Below are 20,346 nucleotides of genomic sequence, written 5' to 3'. Positions count from 1 at the left end.
ACGTAGGGGAGACTAGGGTAAGAATGACGGGGTAATAATGTGCCAATAACTTTTTCTTAATCTTGAACAGACTTTAAACTTGATCTAAAGACGTATTTTTATATCTAATTTCTTACCTATCATCTTTTGGAAAATTTTCCCGTTTGAAATATTTACTAAAAAACCACTTTCTTAGCCAAAACTTATAAAAATTACCCTCTAATTAATTTTGCTTTTAGCAAATCTATTAAGGCTCAGAATTTAAAGATTTGTATACATATTCCTTAAATCCATAACTATAAAATAAAATTTATCGAAAGCTTATAATGTTACACAATAACTATTTAAACAAATATAACTTGGGGTAAAGTTGCTATGTTAATGTTGCTATGGGTCATTGGCGTCCCCCCCCCAAGCCAAAAAATGCAGATGCCGGATATATTTTTCAAAAATATTATTGTTTATATTAATTTATATTTGTTAATATTTATTCGTCATATTAAATATATATTTAATTACATTTTTTATCGCATTTATCTACTAAGTTATTTTATCAATTAAATTCGATTTTAAGTTTTACGGCGTAATATTTACTTATTATTTTCAAATTTTTAGTGGCGTAATATTTATCTACCATTTTCAAATTTCTAGTCAAATAATAATTATTTCTGAAACTTCTTGTCCAACAGGGAAAAAGAAATTGCAAGTCCAACGAGATAGAGTCTCTGCCATCAAGCAGTAACAGCTTAAGGAGTTAGAAGAGCCAATTATTTGCTATTACTGAAATATCACAATGGCCTGAAAGAAATATTTCCTCAGAAGCAAGAAAATTATTGGATACAATGCTTATTCCAAATTTTATTTCTCATTAAAATGTATTATTTAATTATACAATTATTTTAAGTATTACTTTTCAAAAACATGACATTGACTTGATTAAGAAAATGAGAATAGCGGAGAGCATTTTATCCGAACTCAAGGAAATTAGGGCTAATGTTGATGAAGAATTTCATATTTTATATTTTATTGTTGAGTCAAAAGCAGAGCTATACGTGTTTAATATTTGTCTCCCTCGACTTGTAGCAAGGCAAGCTCATCGTTAAAACATTAATATAGGATCAGTAGAAGAGTATATCTTAAATCAGATACATTTATAACCTAAATAAATGAATTTTTAATTCATCATGCAGCACTTACTAATCTGCAAATAACTTCCACAAAAGCCTTCTCAACCTTTTTCAGATGGTGATAGAAAAAAAAATATTTGTTAGATTTTTATTATGTATATGTTAAAGTATCTTATGATGCCTTACTAGCTGAATAACTATGTTTATAAGATTAACTATGGTTAATATAGTCCCAAAAAATGTTGTGGATGCTCTGCATTATTTCAAACACATTTTAGATTAAATTCCCAATGTATTAAAAGGGTTTATAAACTCTTCCCATTAGTAAACTAATGAGAGAACATTCTCTTTTTTAAGAAGAATAACAGAGGCCTGGAGAAGTACCATTTGCAGGGCACGGCCCGGATTTTTTTTTAAAGATTTTTTACGGCCTGGCCTAGGTTTTTTTAAAAAAAATTCAGGCCCGGCCCGGCTTTTTAAAAAAATATATTTAGGCCCGACTCGGCTTTTTTTAAAAAAATTTTAGGCCCGGCCCGGATTTTTTTAAAATAAATTATATTTATTTTTGATTTTTATAGCTAATAATAACGATTTCAAATATAGGCTGTTTTAAAAAATACAGCCCGGATTGGGTGTTTTTTTAAAATAATTCAGACCCGGCTTGGGTGTTTTTTTAAAAAAATTTCGGGCCCGGCCCGGGTATATTTAAAAAAATTAAAATAATGTCCGGCCTGGGGGCCGGGCCTGCAGATCTCTGAAAAACATACCAAGAAGTACAACATCTGAAAGTAGATTGAAAGATTTGGATCTTATGAATATTCATAGGCATTTGACGACAAGCAAGGATGAGATAATTGAAAAATTAGCTCAATCACAACGAAGATTGGATTTTACATTGTAAATTTATAACATACAAAATGCAATTATTCCTAAGAAACATTTTGTGTAAAGGCTCAAAAAATTCAAATTTCTATTTTGGGTCATTTAAGTGATTCTTTACATATAATTTTTTTATAATTCACATTAATTTAAATTGTGTATTAGAAATAGTTATTAGTCCTAATAAATTTATGCTTGATATTTTTAAAAAACAATAATATTTCTTAAAAAATTTTATTATCCCCCCCCAGACCAAATTCCTGCGTACGCGCCTGCTATGGGTAAAAGATTAAAATGTTCCGTCTAATTTAAGCTGTAAGAAGATAATTTTAAATATTAACTCCACCATATAAAAGATATACTTTTGTGCAAAAATGAACATTAATAAATAGTTTGTGTGTTATTTGGAATAAAATTTTATGATTAGTCGCAAAGGATAAGCATAATTGAAATGCACGATGTGCCTAAAATGGGCACATTCAGCGCTATTTTTGATATAATTTCTTACATTATGGTATTTTATTGATTAGTTTATATTAAAAGTGATAAATAGATGAAAATTCCAATATCTAAACAATATAGTTATGTTAAATTTTATTTTAACCACTTTAACCTGATACTTAGCCACTTTACACTATGTATAGGGTAAAATAGCGAAAATGAAGCTCTATACATAATTAAACATAGCTCCTAAAGTATTATATGTAGAGAGACATTTTTTTTATTTTGTGAATGAGGGATTTAACTACTTATAAATATATAATTTGTTCTATTTTGTTTATATTTCAAAATATTATGGTAAAAACCAATCGTTTTACCCCGGTTTCCCCTACTTATTTATCATGATCTCGGATAAATAAAAAACGTGCCTTATTTTTATGAGATATGAGTCAGAAATATAGTTATATTTGATTAAAAGTTGTCACAATCGATAGTTTTTGGCATTGGGAATCAGAACCCAATTAAATAGAAAAAAATATATATACTAAAATCTGATTATTAATCTATATTATATAAATAACTATAATCAAATACAAAGTGAAAAACATAAACAAATTAAAAGAAAAATAAAATTACTATAAGAAAAATAAAAGTAAAAAATTAAAATCTAAGTTAAACAAAAAATTAAATTTTTCGCATCATGATTTCTCCATTATATATCCTTTTTCTTTAATCAACATTTACATAGTCTCCCAAGCGAAAAATAAAAAGTTCTACATCCCACTTGTTATAACTCTTAAAGTATGAAAAAAATCTACAAATATCACGCTTTTTTTTCTCATTTACATAGACGGGGATCTAAATAATAACTTAATAATTTTAATAAAACATTATTTTTGTTTACGGTTTGAATAATGCATTTTTTTGTAACGCAAAAATGCAACACCCTTCCACTTAAGTTAGACCCACCAATCAGCGAATGACTAACTTCTTTCGATTTCGACTTTAGATCTTGTATCTCCACCAAATCTATTCGTCTTAATCTTTAATGTCTTCTAATTTCTAACGACGGCGGTCAATTGTCTATATTCTTCACTTCAGGACTGTTTGTATTCTATTACAATCTGAAATTCTCGAATCCTTCTGTTTCTTGTCAACCCCTTGTAAACGATTATCTCTTGATCTCTATAGGCAATTGACGAACTCGATTCATTTCTGTTATCATGATTCCCGATACATTCTTCTAGTCACTTTTTAATTATAATTCGTTTTAACCTTGGTAAATAATCCTAGTCTTTGCTTATTTCTAACGGTTTCTGGTAATTAATAATTAGCATATTATCTGGTAACAGACGACGACTTTTGTGAATGATTGTAGCTTGACAGAATTGACCAGTGGTTATTGCTAGTTGCCTATTTCTAACGTTATTTTGTATTAACCTATTGGCTCTTTAACTCTGTCACGCTTGACGATAATTTGTTTGCTATTAACGATTGTTTCCCAGAATTCTGGTCTCTATGATCATCAACTTTCGTATCTTAGACTAAAGTTTCCGTCAACAATTGGCGATATTAGTAAGCTATTAACGATTGCAGCATGAATGTCTCGAACATTTGTTCTATCTAGTTTCTTGTTTAAAATGTTCTCTTGTAATTGATTAACGCTTTTTCTCGGAAAATGATTGGCGATAATTTGTCTGCGATTACTATTGTTTCCACGAATTCTTGTCTCTAAGGTCGTCAACTTTCGTATCTTAGACTAGAGTTTCAGTAAACACCTGGCTATATTGGTCAGCGATTAACGATTGTAGCGTGGACGTCATGAACATCTGTTCTATCTAGTCTCTTGTTTCCAACGTTCTCTTGTAATTGTTTAGCTCCTTTCATCTAATTCTTGTAACTGTATCGATCTTTTAGATTTCCGAGTCTTCCACGACAGTTTGCACTTGCCAGGATATCGACTTTGTCTTAAGACTTTATTCTCATTGATCTTTGTCTTAAGGTTGGGTAATCGCATCTAAAACATCTACCTAAAATAATCTATTTAACCCTTTATCACTTCTGAAATATTTTATCACTTCCTTATCACTTTTTCTTACATTCATTCTCAAATCCAATATAGCAATAAAATATATCATATGTCCACTTTGTCTTAATGTATAAGGTTATCGCCTCTAATCTAATTTTTCCTTACATAATCTATTAAATAGCATAATTTTGACTTCTCCTTTTTTTTCTCTAAATTAAATCTTAAAATTATAATACATAGTCAAAATACGCTATATTAATTATACTATTATGTCAAATTCTATCACCCCTCTACCCTCAATGAAGTCCAAATCCATATCTTCCTTGAGCCCTTTGTAGGTAATCGTCCTTTAGCTATCAATCCACATCCTTTGTCAAACATGTCTATCTACCGTTGAATCTATATCTAAAATTCTCTTGAATATCTAGAATCTAAAAAAATCTTAGTTCTAAATTTTTTAAAAAAATCTTGTAATCTTGTGGTACACACCCGTTCTTTAAAGAAAACTAAAATATCTGTTTCTTTTCTTCTTTATGATGTTCACGTCAATTGTTCAAAAACAACTGGAATAAATATCTTTTTTTATTCTTTTTCACCAACTGACTTATCTTCTCGCAAGTCTCGTTGTTTCTCAACACACCAAAATTATGATTCTCATAACTCTCACAGACTTGTTCAAAAACAAATCAATTATGTCTATCATCAATTTTATTCTATCTGAAAATATGATTCTTATAATTATGTTTATCATCAATTTCATTCCATCTGAAAATATGATTCTCATAATTATGTCTATCATCAATTTCATTCCATAAGAAATCATGATTCTCATAATTGTGTCTATCATCAATTTGTTCCTTTATAAATTATGATTCTCACAATTATGTCTATCATCAATTTTAAAACACAAAATTATGATTCTCTAATTCTAGCACAACTTGTTTAAAAAAAACGTACTTTTTATTCCACAATTACATATCAGTATATTACACTAAAATTTTTCTTTTAAAAACATCTTGAATTCTCCTACTTTTTTTTTATCAAAAAAAAATCTTTTTATTTTTCCGAAGTATTTCATATCCATATCATTATTTAAAAAAATTATTTCTTCATTCTGCACGATATTTTCTTATATCTAAAACCATTAAAACAATTTAAAATAAATCTTATCATTTCTTTTTTAATATTTCTCTATCTTTTTACTATTATTAGAATAACGTTGCCTAATTGCCTTAAAATCTTATTTGATTCAAAAAAATAAAAATCCGATCTCTAATTGAGCTCTATTGCGGCATAAATTTTCTAATGACGAAAGCCGTTTATCTTTATGAAGATTTTTGATTAATCTACAACATATTATACTACATTCACATATCAAATCCTTGAGGCTGTTTTATCTCTCGCAGCCCTTAAAATAAAAGTTAAACGTAAATCTTCAATAAGAATTTAATTACAACATCAACTATTTTCTAACATTAAATTTATATTCTAATCTTATTCGCCGAATTTTTAAATTATTATATCTTAGCAAACTATTAGTTTAATTTTAATCTTCGCAATTTATGTTTCTTTTTCTTTGTCATAGTTATTTCTAGTGATCAATTAAAATTAAAAATCTAAAATATCATAGTCTCTATTAGTTTCAAAATTCAAATGGTTTTAGTTTACCAGTAATTTCTAAATATAAAATTCCTAATTATCACCTTTAAATAACTAAACACAAACTAATTTATATATTATCTACTATGAATGCTACTTTTATAATTCTTTGTTTTTAATTTTAGATTTTATATTCCTACATAAACATAATCTTATCAAAATAATTTTTCTTTTTCAACCTACATCTTTAAAAACAATTTTTATTTTAAAATATAAATTTTCTTCTTTTTAGAATACTTCTCTAAATATTTTTCCTACTTTTATTTACATATTTTTCTTACGTTCTTCTGGAATTTTTTTTTGTATTAGAATACAGTATGACACGTCTCCTTGTCCCACCGTATATATTGATTTGCATTAGACTGAAAAGTTGTAATTGCCCTGTCGCTTCCTCTCTCCAACACCATTGTCACAATCGATAGTTTTTGGCATTGGGAATCAGAACCTAATTAAATAGAAATAAAAAATATATACTAAAATCTGATTATTAATCTTTATTTAATAAATAACTATAATCAAATACAAAGTGAAAAACATAAACAAATTAAAAGAAAAATAAAATTAATATAAGAAAAATAAAAGTAAAAAATTAAAAAGTAAAAAATTAAAAAGTAAAAAATTAAAAAGTAAAAATTAAAATCTAACTTAAACAAAAAATTAATAATTTTTCGCATCATGATTTCTCCATTATATATCCTTTTTCTTTAATAAACATTTAAATAGTCTCCCAAGCGAAAAATAAAAAGTTCTACATCCCATTTGTTAAAACTCTTAAAGTATGAAAAAAATCTACAAATATCACGCATTTTTTTCTCATTTACATAGACGGGGATCAACTTAATAATTTTAATAAAACATTATTTTTGTTTACGATTTAAATAATGCATTTTTTTGTAACGCAAAAATGCAATAAAAGTCATCAAATAATTGGGAAATTTTTGATTCACCTTTCATTCTTTGACGAGATATCTGCTAGTAATATTTAATTAGAATAAAAAATTTTAATCGTCCTTACTTATTTTTATTGCAAAGTCTTGATAATTTCATTTAAATTATGCCATCTAAGATACAATAGATAAGAAAGCCTAGATCATACTTCTTTTTAATGTTAATTCACTTATTTCAGCTCTTACCACATTTTCTGGTATCATGGTAAAATTTGAAGCCATTATCATGTTTGTCTAAATATTTTTCAATATTGAATAAATTTTAGTGCTATTTCTATTAAGGTCTAAGTATTTAAGCGAACCAGGGCTATAAAGATTTCGACAACCCTTTAAAACCCCACAATTTGACTAATCTTAGAAGATCATAAAATAATTAAATTCGCCATTTCATGAGATTCATATAAAGCAACTTGGAATATTAAATCGGGAATATTTATAGATGATCTAATTCTAGAGAATTTAAGACATGAGGAAATCCTGGAATAGCAGGAGAAATAGGCGAGAAAATGGGAAATTAGGAGAAATATAAGTTAAACACTCAAAATATTTTATTTATATATCTTAGCGTGAATTTGTTATTTTCAACTTTAAATTTTTTTTTGAGCACGTTTTTTTAAATTTGAATCTAATTTTATTATTCACTCATGTTTAGAATCTACTCAAAGAATTTCACAGACAATTTTGCCATAAACTTAACTTAATATAATATATATATTAGTTTTTTCAATAAACTTTTTATATAAATTATATTGACTTATAGGTTGACTACAAAATTATATACAATTCATAAGATAAGCATTCTAAGCATGCTGAATTACATTTCTAGTAAAATCATATACTTGAATTTAAAATACTTGCTCAAAAAATGATTTAAAGTAGAAAAATAACATATTGCCGGCAAAAACACATTGAGGCTAACATATAGATATATATATATAAGACAATTAATCTAAACATTATAAATATTAAAATAGTAATATAAGATAAATCCTCAGAATCAGAAATACATTCACTAGAAGATATACGTCTCTTCATTGGTTATTCTTATTTTATTATTTTCTTGAAGAATCTCATCATGTAGATGTTCATTACTGGAACTGATTTTTTTTTTCATTCTTCCTTATAGACGATTTTTTATATATGATTGAGTTTTTCCTAAAAGCAGATCATATTTTTTCTGAGGCCGCACTGGATATGGTAATTGGAATTATTTTGCCGATTCTAATTTTAGATTTAAACGATGCTTAATTTATGTATAATGGTAAAGGCAGTTGAAAGATAAAAAACGGCAAAAAAAATATAAAGAAATTATTATATATTTATAAAAACTAAATGGGAATATTATTAGTGATTCCAGTCAAATTCTCGGGTTATTATCCGGGAATTTCTTGGTATTTACTCTGGAATTTCCTGGAATTTAATCGGGAATTTCCTGGTATTTACCCTATGCTTATATCACTACATATATTTAAAAATTTGCAAATTAATAATAAGTAAATTATAAAAATTTATGAACTTATATGTAACATTCATGCCTGTCGCAGGAAGAAACATAAGGTTATAAAAGAACAGGTTGATAGTTTATTATATTTATAATGGGCAGATTGATAAATAGATTTAATATAATAGTATTAAAATAATTATTAACTAAGTAATGTTAACATTTAGAATGTCATGTTCATGTTGTTACTAGAATATATATTAATCAATTGTCGTAAATATAATTTGGAGGTGAATGGTGTTGGTATATATTAGAATTAGGTCGATTTTTAAAACGGTACAACTAAAATTTTAGCCAAAATAATATTATGCAAGCCTGGAAATTATGCTCATAGATGGCAGAAAGTTTGGACCTCTTTTTGCCAAATCTCGAGGCTTACATAATATTATTTTGGTGTAAATCATAATCGACCGTTTTTAAAAAATTACCAAATTGGTTTATTTAACAATACTAGTTAGGAGAATACACAATGCTCATACTCCGGTTATATATCGTTTAGAGTAGAACTTGTTATTGTAATTGAGAGAGTTAACTCAAGAAACATGCTGTATAATATAAAGACTGTGCATGTACTTAATCTCAGGAGATATATGGGTTTAGATAAAATACTCTATAACGTTTAAATACAACTTATTATGCTTAAAAAGAAGGTTGAATCGTTCAAACTGCAACAATATGACTGGCTGAGAAATTTAAGGAAAATATTTAATATTTGAGAAATGTATTGATTTATTAAATATGCATCATGAGGATTAAAGGTCTAAATGTAAAGGCTTACTTAGATTGTAGAGTATCACATATGATTAAAGAAAGTAGTGCATATTTTGAAATATAAGAATCGATTATACTGAGAAATTTTAGAGAAATAATTAATAGGATTCTCAAGAAATGCATCATTAAATATTTATATGAGGAATGATTAAATATAAAAGTATATTTAAATTATACAAAACCAGGCCAATGCCATGTCAAATAGAGATTATAAAAGTAAAAGGGAAAGATAAAGATTGGGACAAGCTTAGGAATAAGTAGGATTAAGAAAAATTGAGCAAGATTGAGTATTGAAATTTTTAAATCCAAAAATTATAATTAATATGTATAATAAAATGTTAAATTTTAATCAAAAAGAATATTGGTTTTTACCTTATTGATATATTTTAAAAAAATATTAATTCCTTTGTATTTTTCTTTCACCTTTTAATTGTTTGCTTTTCAACAGCCCAAAAATTCTACAACAACCTTGTAACTACAAATAATAAATTTATATGAAAAATTCGAGGACAAATATTATGATTTTATTTCATTTTTTTTCCTTTTTATATTCATTATAAAAATAAATATATATTTATTAAATAAATCATTAATCGAAAAATAAATACATCCCTTTTAAATAATAATATATTAAAAGAATGATTGCGTAAAAAAAAATCAAAAAAATTTCATCACAAAAAAAAATGACTTTGCAATTTATCATAAAAAATGACTCCACACTTTACATAAAAAATGATAAATATAGAAATAACGAAAGTTATTTATTAAAATAGGATTACATAGGTATATAAAACCATGCCAAATATTGTTCTGATAGAGGCTATACTAGAGGTCTGTGATGGGTGGGGGATTAGCCCATCCCACCCATTATACTGGCCGGTGGCTGGTTTTCTAAAAATAAACATTGGGTGGGAGCGGGGTTATAAAATACTTTTAAAACAATAGACGGGAAAAGGGCGGGTAAATTTTAAATATTTTTTGGGCGAAATAAGAAAAATAGATTCTATTTATTAAAAAAATATTTTTAATAAGCAAAAATACATTAAAATAGAAATAAAAAGCCAAACCAATCATTAAATAATTTTCAAACATTGGGCGGGCAGATGCTAGTGTTTAGGTTAAAACTCGCTTATTGCAAACCTTTAGGATGTACATGTAATGGGTTGAGTACAAAAAAATACCGGGTGTGGATAGGATAATTCATATCAGGTCAAATTTTACGTATTTTAGAGAAAAATATGAATACGATAGCAGAATAAGGACTGGCAATAAAAATGTTGATTAGACATAAATTGCAAATAAAAAATTTTGATCATTTGAAAAAAATATAATAATAATAATTGCATAATTATACAATAAATTTAACTATTATACAGAGAAAATAATTAATAAGGATATAAAATTGGTTTATATCTTAATTAAATTTATTCTTATAAATGAAAAAAATGGATAAATGCAAAAAAATAAAATTTTTTAGCCTTGACGCTTCCTCCATAGTTTTCAGGTTGGCTAAAACGCTCCATAGTAAATTTAATAGAAGAAGCGAGATATTATTTCATTTTAAATTTAGGAGTATGAACGCTGATGACAAATATCCTATAATTAATTTGCGTTGATATTATTTTTTTCTTCTTTTTATAAATAAATTAAAACATAATTCACAAAAAAATTTATTTTTATGATTTCTTTAAAATGTAATAAATATAATCATTCACCTCTTTCGAAATTAATACACCTCTTAAAATATATTATTTTATCAAATAATATATATGTTAAAAAATGGAAACTACATCGGAAACTATAAATTGGTAAAGTTATTACAGCAAAAACAAACCTATGAGTCTACTATTTTAGAGCTGGATTCTCAAGTGGGAGCTATAATTGTATTAAAAGGATTTGTCTACTGTTTATAGGATAAAAAAAGAATCTCTCGGTTAATTAAACGACCTTAATTTTATAACTCAATAATCATAAAAATTTCAGGTTTAAACGGAAAATGTCGATTGGCGGACAAACAATTGAAATTAAAATCTTGTTATTTAGTTAATTGCACTTTTCTATCCTTCTTGATTCCCCCGATGTTAGATGCTAGCGTTAACTGGGCCAATCACATTTATTTCTTTATCCTTCTAGATTCTGCAGTTATTAGTGATTTTTACCGGACTCTGTCTAAACTACCAAATTGCGTGACTAGGATGAATCTCGATGGTACTCTGGCACCAACAAAATAAAGTTGCATTTGAGCACCCTGATATTTTTTGATATGGATTACTTGGTCACTCATAGGCCAAAAAATACAAATGGTATAATAGAAAAATGTAAATAAAATTAAATCATTCAAATTACACACTTAACTTAAATTGAATGATCTAAATTGTTTTTCTCAATTATAACTAACATACGCTAGTATATATACATAGATAGGCATTATTTGTAAAACTTGATTATTTCTGATAAACTAAATTTTTTTACCATAATAAAATAATATCTTTTGCTAATAAAAGTGACTATATTAGTATTTTATTGTGTTTTAAAAAAATTATCAAAATGTTTAATAACGGAAAATTATAAAAATAAGAGCTAGCCCGTTTCCATAAATCAGCAAGTGATAATAGAAGTAACAATGTGCTGTTAGGATATCTTCCTTATTACAGGCCCTAGGCACTCTGCATGACTCTATTATTTTATGAATCCTAGACAGATATATGGTGATCGATTTTAAAATATATATATCATATTCATGTAAAAGAACTATGGTGGTGGAATCAAGAGGTACAAATCACTATACAGGAGAAAAAAGCCCTTTATAAAATATGGTACAAATCCAAAAATGCAGATGACAAGTCAAGATACAAAAAATCCAAGAGATTAGCTACAAAGGCGGTGGCTAGGGCCAAATCTATGGCATACGATGACATGTACGAAGATCTACATACCAAAGAAGGGCAAAATAAAATATACAGATTAGCCAAACAGCGAGAAAAGAACTCTAGGGAAATAAACGGAGCTCCGAAAGTAATCAAAAATAAAGATGGGAAATTGATAATAAAGGAGAAAGAAATAATGAATAGATGGAAAGAATATTTTCAGGAGCTTCTCAACTTTAATTCCCACATATTGCATCTCGACGAACACTCCCCTTGTCAAAACCTTGTACAACCTATAACAGAACAAGAAATAATCACATGCCTCAAGCATATGAAAAACAACAAAGCTAGGGGTCCAGACGATATTCCAATAGAAAGCCTTAAAGCACTAGGAGATGATGGAATACATCTCCTCACAAATCTGTACAATAAAATACTTGGAAATGAAGAGGTCCCCCAAAAATGGAGGCAGAGCTATCTAGTTCCTATCTTCAAAAATAAAGGGGATCCACACAATTGTCAAAATTACAGGGGCATAAAACTAATGTCACACTGTCTAAAACTATACAAAAAAATAATAGAAAAAAGATTAAGAGATATAATCGAAATAGGAGAGACACAGTTTGGCTTTATGCCTGGAAGATCAACAACCGATGCTATCCATGCAATTAGGCAAATGAGTGAAAAATACAGGGAAAAGAACAAAAAGCTACACATGGTCTTTCTCGATCTAGAAAAGGCCTTCGATAGAATCCCAAGAAAACTTATCTGGTGGGCGCTACGCCACAAAAAAGTTCCCGAAAAATATATAAGAATAATAGAGGATATGTATATGGGACATACAACAATGGTCCGTAGCACAACAGGTACTTCAGCAGGCTTCACAATAGCCGAAGGAGTTCATCAAGGGTCGGCTCTCAGCCCACTTCTCTTCATTACAGTAATAGATGTATTAGCACAGTTTATACCTCAAACAGTCCCGTGGAATATGATATTTGCAGATGATATTGTGATACTTGCCGAATCCAAGGATGAAATGAAAGAAAGGTTAGTGAATTGGATAAATATCCTAGAAACGCACGGATTAAAAGTAAATAGAGAAAAGACGGAGTATATGGTGATAGGAGGAGATGAAACGGAGAGTATTGATATAAATGATTGGCAGATATCCGCAATTGAAAGCTGCAAATATTTGGACTCCACTATACAAACAAACGGCACAATAGAAAAAGAGATAAAGAATAAGATTAATCAAGGGTGGTTAAAGTGGAGATCTTTATCTGGAGTGCTATTTGACAAAAGAATCCCACACAAATTAAAGGGAAAAATTTACAGTTCCATAGTACAACCAACTATTCTATATAGTTCGGAAACATGGCCAACCAAAGATTCAGACGAGAGAAGTCTACAAACTATGGAGATGAGAATGCTGAGGATGATTGCTGGGGTAACAAGAAAGGATAAGGTGCGCAGTACAAGAATACTAAATAGTTTAAAGGTAGTGCCCATTAAGACTAAGTTAATGGTAAACAGACTTAGGTGGTATGGGCACACAATGAGAAGGCCTATGAACTACATAGGAAATAAAGTTGAAAGATTGGAAGTGATGGGCAAACGTAAAAGAGGAAGGCCAAAACTTCAATGGGGCCATAAAGTTAGAGCCAATATAAAGAAGTATAAAATAGATAAAAGAGATTGTACGAATAACATAAAGTGGAGAGAGATGTTGAAGGAGCTTACCACCAGAAAAGGTGAAAGCTAAAGAGAAAAAAAAAAAAATTCATGTATTAAATAAAATATTAACGTTAAAAATTTTTATTACTTATAAATTAGAATTTGTTTTGTTTTATTTTCAGCATAAAATGATATGAAAAATTATTATACCAAAATATTCAATTTTATATTTAATAGAGCATAATGGCACCTGGAGTATTGTATTTTCGACATTAATATTATTGACAATTATTCCTCGTGTAAATAAAATTCTTAATTTACTTTTTGAGCCATTACAAAGTTTTATTTTTGACATTCTATTCCAAATTATAATGGCACCATATTTCCTTCTTAAAAACTTTTATGAAAATCAAATACACCTCTTATTATCTATAAAAGTGTTTTAACTACTTTATTTGAGTTCTTTGAACTCAAGTGGTAGGTAATGATTAGAAAATGTAAATGTTTATTTTAATGTGCATTTTAGGCACAAAGTAATATAGTACATAAGTATGCAATGTTTACAAGAATTAGATAGTGGTATGGTAGATCTTCTCAAAGTAAATAAAGTTTTATTTACTAATTTATTTTTTTAGGATATTTTACCTAGAAATTATGATTATCATGTGTGCTCATTTGAATTATTGGAAGAAAAACAATTTAAATCTATATTTAGGATTGCCATACATACGAAGGAAATGGCTTTAATTTGGAAAAATGATCTAGAAAAGTCATCCCAAAGTATATTTAGAATTTTAAAGACTTTTCCAGATAGTGGCTTAAAAAATGACATGAAAGTTATTTAAATAATTATATCATTTCTGCAATTATTATAATAGATACTTTTTAGATGTCAACATAAACTAAGGCCTAATAAAAGCCATGGCTTTACCAAAAATACTGATTGTCCAGTTAGCATGTGTTTAACTCTTAAAAGAACTTTATTAGGCAGAAAAAGCAGGTTACATTATTTTTTTAAACCATTTTATAATGTTTAAATGGATATGACTAAGTTATACATTCTCATTTTAAGTAAATAAAAATATGAAAAATATAAATTGTGAAAATCTATCATTTATAAGAAATAAATTAAAACAATATTCAAAAAGGTGCATGAGATAGGGTTTTATTTGTAAGAATTTGTTTATTTTAGGGGATCTTTAAATTTTACTTGTGAAATTTTTAACTTATGTTTTAATGTCATAGAACATATTTCTATTTTTTTCAATGTTGAACAAATATTTGTGAATGTATAATAAAGTCAAACCCATGAAAACATAAATATATATTTTATATATATATAAAAATTTCATATTACTTTGTTTAGGTCAAAAGATATACATTTGCCTAGATTCCCCTGTATAGTTGATTTAAGATATAATCACAATCATAAATTATCAAAACAATTGGTTTTTAAGGCCTTTAATGGAAAACAAAAAAGAAACAATATTGATGATGAAAATGGAATATATCTTAAAAATGTGGATTTTAACTTGTGTAAAAACAAAATTTTTAAGGATGGATTAATATTATCTAAACATGATTTGGTTGAATTGATGAATATTAATAAGATCAAAATGAAATTTGAATTTACTATAGATCAAAGTTTAACAAAATATGATAAGGAAAATATGATTAAACATATAAAATCGACACCACAAATAAATATGGAAAATAAATTATTGCCCATTACTTTCAATAAAGAATTATTATACACAAATAATGCAGAAAAACAAAATGTTCAAGATATTTGTTTCAGGCAAAAAAATGATAACAATGAATGCAAAAATCAGAGTAACATGTATTATAATCATTTAGATGAATTATATTTGATTGATGAAATTTCTAACAGTGAATTTGATTTACAATTAAAAAGTTCAAATAAATTGGATGATCAAATTAAATACAACTCCATGCATAATGAAGATTATATTAATTTTATAAATTTAACCTTGTCACCATATAGTAATTTGAATTTGGATGATGATGATAATATAAGTCTTTGGAACTTTAGTGACAATTTGAATAGTTTAACCAATGATTTTAATGGCAAATCAATGATTGCAGATGAAGATGATATAACAGGAGCATTTAGTGATTCTGAAAACTACAATTATTTTTATAATTTATACTTAGATGGTAATGAAAAATTATTAACTGATATTTTGTCATAACAATTAGTTTTATTATTTTCAATTTGGTTACAAAATTAGTCTATATTGATATTTATTTAAAACATTTTCTGATATAATGTGATAGAATAATATTTAAAAACATTTTCTGATATAATGTGATAGAATAATAAACTAGTATAAGAAATCAAGATTTTCACTTGACTTCATTAGAAGTTTTTGTATTATCTTAAAGTTAGGATTAGCTGAATCCTTTAATAATGTTAAAATGATACTTTCAACAGTTGTTATTTTTACTTGACAAGATGACATTAATTTTAATGCTATTTTTCTTGAAATAAAATTATCAAAGATAATTTTAAGTACTTATTCATACCTGTCTAATAAACTTCTAGAAGATGTTGCATCAGCAATTAAGTAAACTGCATAACCATTTTCTAATAACTCAAATGATGTTTGCTGAATACAAACATGTGTTTCTATTCCACATAAAATTATGTTTTGAATATCAATCTTTCTGATATGTACCAAAAGTGATGTTATACACATTGAAAAATGTGTCTTTTCAAATAAAGCCATATTCATTGTGTCAATTTCAGAAACCGTCTTACCTAAGCCTAAAATTGAAAACATTGATAATTTTATACATAACCTATACCTTTTGGGTATTGCTCAGTAGCAATAATAGGAATTTGTAAAATTTTAGCAACATCTATTAATTTTTTTGAATTTATTACAACATCTGAAAAATTTTGAATAGTGCTTCTAAATTTTTCTTGCAAGTCACAAATAAACAACGCTGAGTTCTTTACTAACAGTTTAGGCAACAAAGATTTCATATTAAGAAAATTAAATAAACAGACGATCGCATCAATCATTAAAAAGCATAAGGCCACATTTATAGTAAACGTGTTTTGTAACGCAACTTTATTGCAAGATAAAGGTACAAATTTTTAAATATGAAGCGTGAGGTGCTAAGCTAAAATTTTAAAAACATGTGATACGTTGATAAAAATATGCTATCCGATTTTAAAAATAATAGCGAATTCGATAAAAAGATATATGATTTTTGTTATCTATTATATAAAATAATTCTCTCTACTTTAGCTTTATCTTAAATTAGTTTAAAACAGAATTAACTGTAATAACTAAACGCTTGAAGATAACGCGTTTACTAAAAATGCAGCGTAATTAATAATTTGAAATAAAATATATAATCTTGATATATTTGATTAAAACGAGTAAAAATTTGGCATCAGTATTTAATTTATACAAAAATATTTAATCCAACCTTAAAATATTGAGTTTGAATAAATATCTATTAGTATTATTAAACCATATTGCATCCAAAATTAGATTATGAAATTTTTAATCGCTAATCGCCTTTTAAGGTGTCATTTCCAGGTTTAAAACATTATTTTACGATCTTGATAGATATTTGTGACAAGCTAATAACACATGAAACCTGGTAATTCATAAATTTGATGAGGGATAAAGAAATTTTCTTATTTTTACGAGGAGTTAATGTGAAATATTGTCTACATGTGTGTGGGAGGGACATTTATCTCCATATTTTTTTTATCGTTTAGGAGTAAAAACTATTTGGGGGGACTATATGTATCGCCGCTATTTTTTTCATCAAGACGCTGCCTATTTTGATAAAATGTTTTGGTGTGAATGCAAAATTATTTTGAACATAATTGTAATCAAATTTAACATAATATCTAATTAAAGAGTTGATATGTAGTAATTACAGAGAGTCTAAGATTTGTATCTTTTCTGCTTAAAATGCAACGTCTATAAAACACCCTATAATAAGCGTTGATTTCATTATATATTATTCCCTGATAAGTTGCCTTCCTAAAAAGAGCCTCAGTCTACATGAGAGAAGGGATTAGGAGCAGTTTGCTGCCATAAAGTTTGTAGTCTAATTATTGGGAGATTACTAATAAAATTTCCAAATTAAATCATGGCAGAGTTGTTAATGAGCCGTGCTACAGAGGGGGTACACTTTTTCAAAAACACATATCAGGAGTTTTTAAATTTAATTATTCTTTAAATATTAATAAATTTATTTGTTAATAAAAATAAAATTTATGCAATATTAAATTGATAACAGTTTTATAATGGTTTTTCATCTTATCAGTTAAAATATTAGATATCAAGTTTTTCTTTTGTAAATTTCTTGGAACATCTTGTAAGTCATGTTAATATTCATTTATGGATATATGATAAAAGAAATAGTTTTGGATATTATGGATCCAGAAGAAATCAAATTTTAATTATTTTTTTCTTCTAAAGTTAGATCCTTATGATCCTAACGAAACGAATATTAGGATCAAAGTATTTATTACAGGGCCGTCGCTAGCTTTTACAGTCTCACGGGGCTCAACTAAAAAAAATTTATGGGGGGATGGGCTTCGCTCCCCATGACCCCCAATTACATTAATATATTATACTTTATAAAAATTTGTTAACTGATATAAACGACTACACCGTTGGCCATTATTGTTTATCTAAAATATGCAATCTTATGCTTTCAGCCGTTGTAGTAATAAACTTAAATTACATAGCTAGCAACACAAATAATAGATGCTGGTTAATTTGCAGTAATAGCCATGACACTACGATGTAAACTAGTATCAGAATTTATTATGTTGGATAAATTGATAAAATAAAAACACTAAAAAATCTTTAGAAATAATTGTGGAAATATATTAAAGCCTTGAGTTATTTACACGGCAAAGATGCCATATTAGAAATGAAACATTTTGAAACTATAAAATAAGGAACAGAATGATATGATTAAACAATTAAGATTTTATATATTTTAGCACCACCTCTAGTTGGTATATTATATCTTAAAATAATAGTAGTAAAAATATACTTATATTAAAAATTTAACTCAAAACTGTTTTTTGAAAAAGAAAAAAATAGCTTTCCTAACGTAGAAAAGAAATCAAATTTATTACATCTATTGTAGTATGAATAATAAAATGTTAAATTTAAAATTATGTATAAATAGATGGAAATACTTGAGAGCATATTGTTAGTATATTTATTATCAAAAGCATTTATTAGCAAATTTCATTATAATATGAGCTGTAATATATTATAACTGTCAAATGCGTCTATAAAAGTGGAATTTTATCTAATATTTTATAAACAACTGTATATAATAGAGAATTATATATAGTGTTGTTAAATTGCCGGGTCGGCTTGGCCGAAAACCCAACAAGGTTTGAGCCGAAAAACGACCCTAAACCCAAGCCAACCGATTTGGCCATAGATCAGACCCGACCCAACCCAATGGGTCTCATGAGCCGACCCATCTGGTCGGCTTGCTGGGTCGGCCTGCTGGGTTGGCTTGCTGGGTCGACCTGCTGGGTTGGCTGGTAGGGTCGGCCTGCTGAGTCTTGCTAGGCCAGCCTGCTGGGTTGGCTTGCTGGGTTGGCTTGCTGGGTTGGTTTGCTGGGTTGGTCTGCTGGGTTGGTTTGCTGGGTCGGCCTGCTGGATTAGCTTGATGTAGAAAATTGAACTAGTTTTTTTTAATCCGAATTTAAAGTTTTTAATTTTAGAAAGATGTTCTTAAATCTTTAGTTATAGTAATATATTGGCACTGCCCTTATATTTTATTCCACGAGGAAAAAAGTAAAATGTTTTAAAACTTTGTCTTAAACCTAAAGGTTTATTATACTAGAATGATGTTCTAAAAGGACTAGTAATAAATGGGCACTGCCATTATATTATACTCCACAAGGAAACAATAAATGTCAAAATTAAAAAAAAAATTTTAAGCTTAGTTTGAGGTTTTTGATATTAGAAAGATGTCCTAAAACATTTGGGTTAGTAATAAATTAGCATGGCCATTATATTTTACTCCACGAGGAAAAATAATTAAGAATTTTTTTAAAAATTTTGTTTAAGCCTAGTTAAAAGTTTTTGATACTGGAAATATATACTAAAACTTTTGGGTCTAGTAATAAATTGGCTCTATCATTATATTTTACTTCACGAGGAAAAAAAATTTTGATTTTTTTAAAAATGTTTAAGCCTTGTTAAAAGTTTTTTATTTTTATAGTAAAAACGTGTTCTATAATATCTACGTCTAATAATAAATTGGCACCATTTTATTGTATTCCTCGAGGAAAGAAGCATATTTTTTAAAACGTTGTTTTAAGTTAAGTTAAGCGTTTTTGATTAAAAGGATGTTCTAATACCTCTGAGTCTAGTAATAAATTGGCACTGTTATTATATTTTACTCCAAGTGGAAAAACTATGTTAAAAATTTTTTTAAATTT

The 20,346-nt window shown here is 27.3% G+C and overlaps 2 protein-coding genes across 3 annotated transcripts; one reads left to right on the top strand and one right to left on the bottom strand.

The window, feature by feature from the left end:
• Nucleotides 1–14,162: 14,162 nt before the first annotated feature.
• LOC135927947 (uncharacterized) lies at nt 14,163–16,180 on the top strand. 2 transcript variants are annotated; one of them, XM_065464228.1, is made up of 6 exons: nt 14,163–14,355; nt 14,401–14,473; nt 14,510–14,710; nt 14,753–14,874; nt 15,241–15,714; nt 15,766–16,180. In XM_065464228.1, the coding sequence occupies exons 2-6, from the start codon at nt 14,426–14,428 to the stop codon at nt 16,085–16,087; spliced, it is 1,167 nt and encodes a 388-aa protein (XP_065320300.1). In that variant the 5' UTR covers nt 14,163–14,355; nt 14,401–14,425; the 3' UTR covers nt 16,088–16,180. The 2 variants fall into 2 exon arrangements, with proteins under 2 accessions (XP_065320300.1, XP_065320299.1); XM_065464227.1 differs by having other exon boundaries at nt 15,241–16,180.
• LOC135927948 (isochorismatase domain-containing protein 2-like) lies at nt 16,090–17,011 on the bottom strand. The gene is made up of 3 exons (XM_065464229.1): nt 16,704–17,011; nt 16,422–16,662; nt 16,090–16,376 (listed from the first exon to the last, which is right to left on the bottom strand). The coding sequence occupies exons 1-3, from the start codon at nt 16,921–16,923 to the stop codon at nt 16,220–16,222; spliced, it is 618 nt and encodes a 205-aa protein (XP_065320301.1). The 5' UTR covers nt 16,924–17,011; the 3' UTR covers nt 16,090–16,219.
• Between the last annotated feature and the right edge of the window lie 3,335 nt (nt 17,012–20,346).

The sequence above is a fragment of the Gordionus sp. m RMFG-2023 genome, chromosome 4 (assembly GCF_954871325.1).
Source record: "Gordionus sp. m RMFG-2023 chromosome 4, tfGorSpeb1-WG-v2, whole genome shotgun sequence".
In the NCBI taxonomy this organism is placed as follows: Eukaryota; Metazoa; Nematomorpha; class Gordioida; order Chordodea; family Parachordodidae; genus Gordionus; species Gordionus sp. m RMFG-2023.
This window is presented reverse-complemented; position numbering and strand designations above follow the sequence as displayed.

Coding starts and splice junctions, on each gene's coding strand:
- LOC135927947 (XM_065464227.1), top strand. CDS start 14,426: ATGCAATGTTTACAAGAATTAGATAGTGGTATGGTAGATCTTCTCAAA. Junction 14,711..14,752: donor GCTTAAAAAATGACATGAAA/GTTATTTAAATA, acceptor TTATTATAATAG/ATACTTTTTAGATGTCAACA. Junction 14,875..15,240: donor TTATTAGGCAGAAAAAGCAG/GTTACATTATTT, acceptor TACTTTGTTTAG/GTCAAAAGATATACATTTGC.
- LOC135927948 (XM_065464229.1), bottom strand. CDS start 16,923: ATGATTGATGCGATCGTCTGTTTATTTAATTTTCTTAATATGAAATCT. Junction 16,663..16,703: donor TACTGAGCAATACCCAAAAG/GTATAGGTTATG, acceptor TTTCAATTTTAG/GCTTAGGTAAGACGGTTTCT. Junction 16,377..16,421: donor TCTAGAAGTTTATTAGACAG/GTATGAATAAGT, acceptor TTTTATTTCAAG/AAAAATAGCATTAAAATTAA.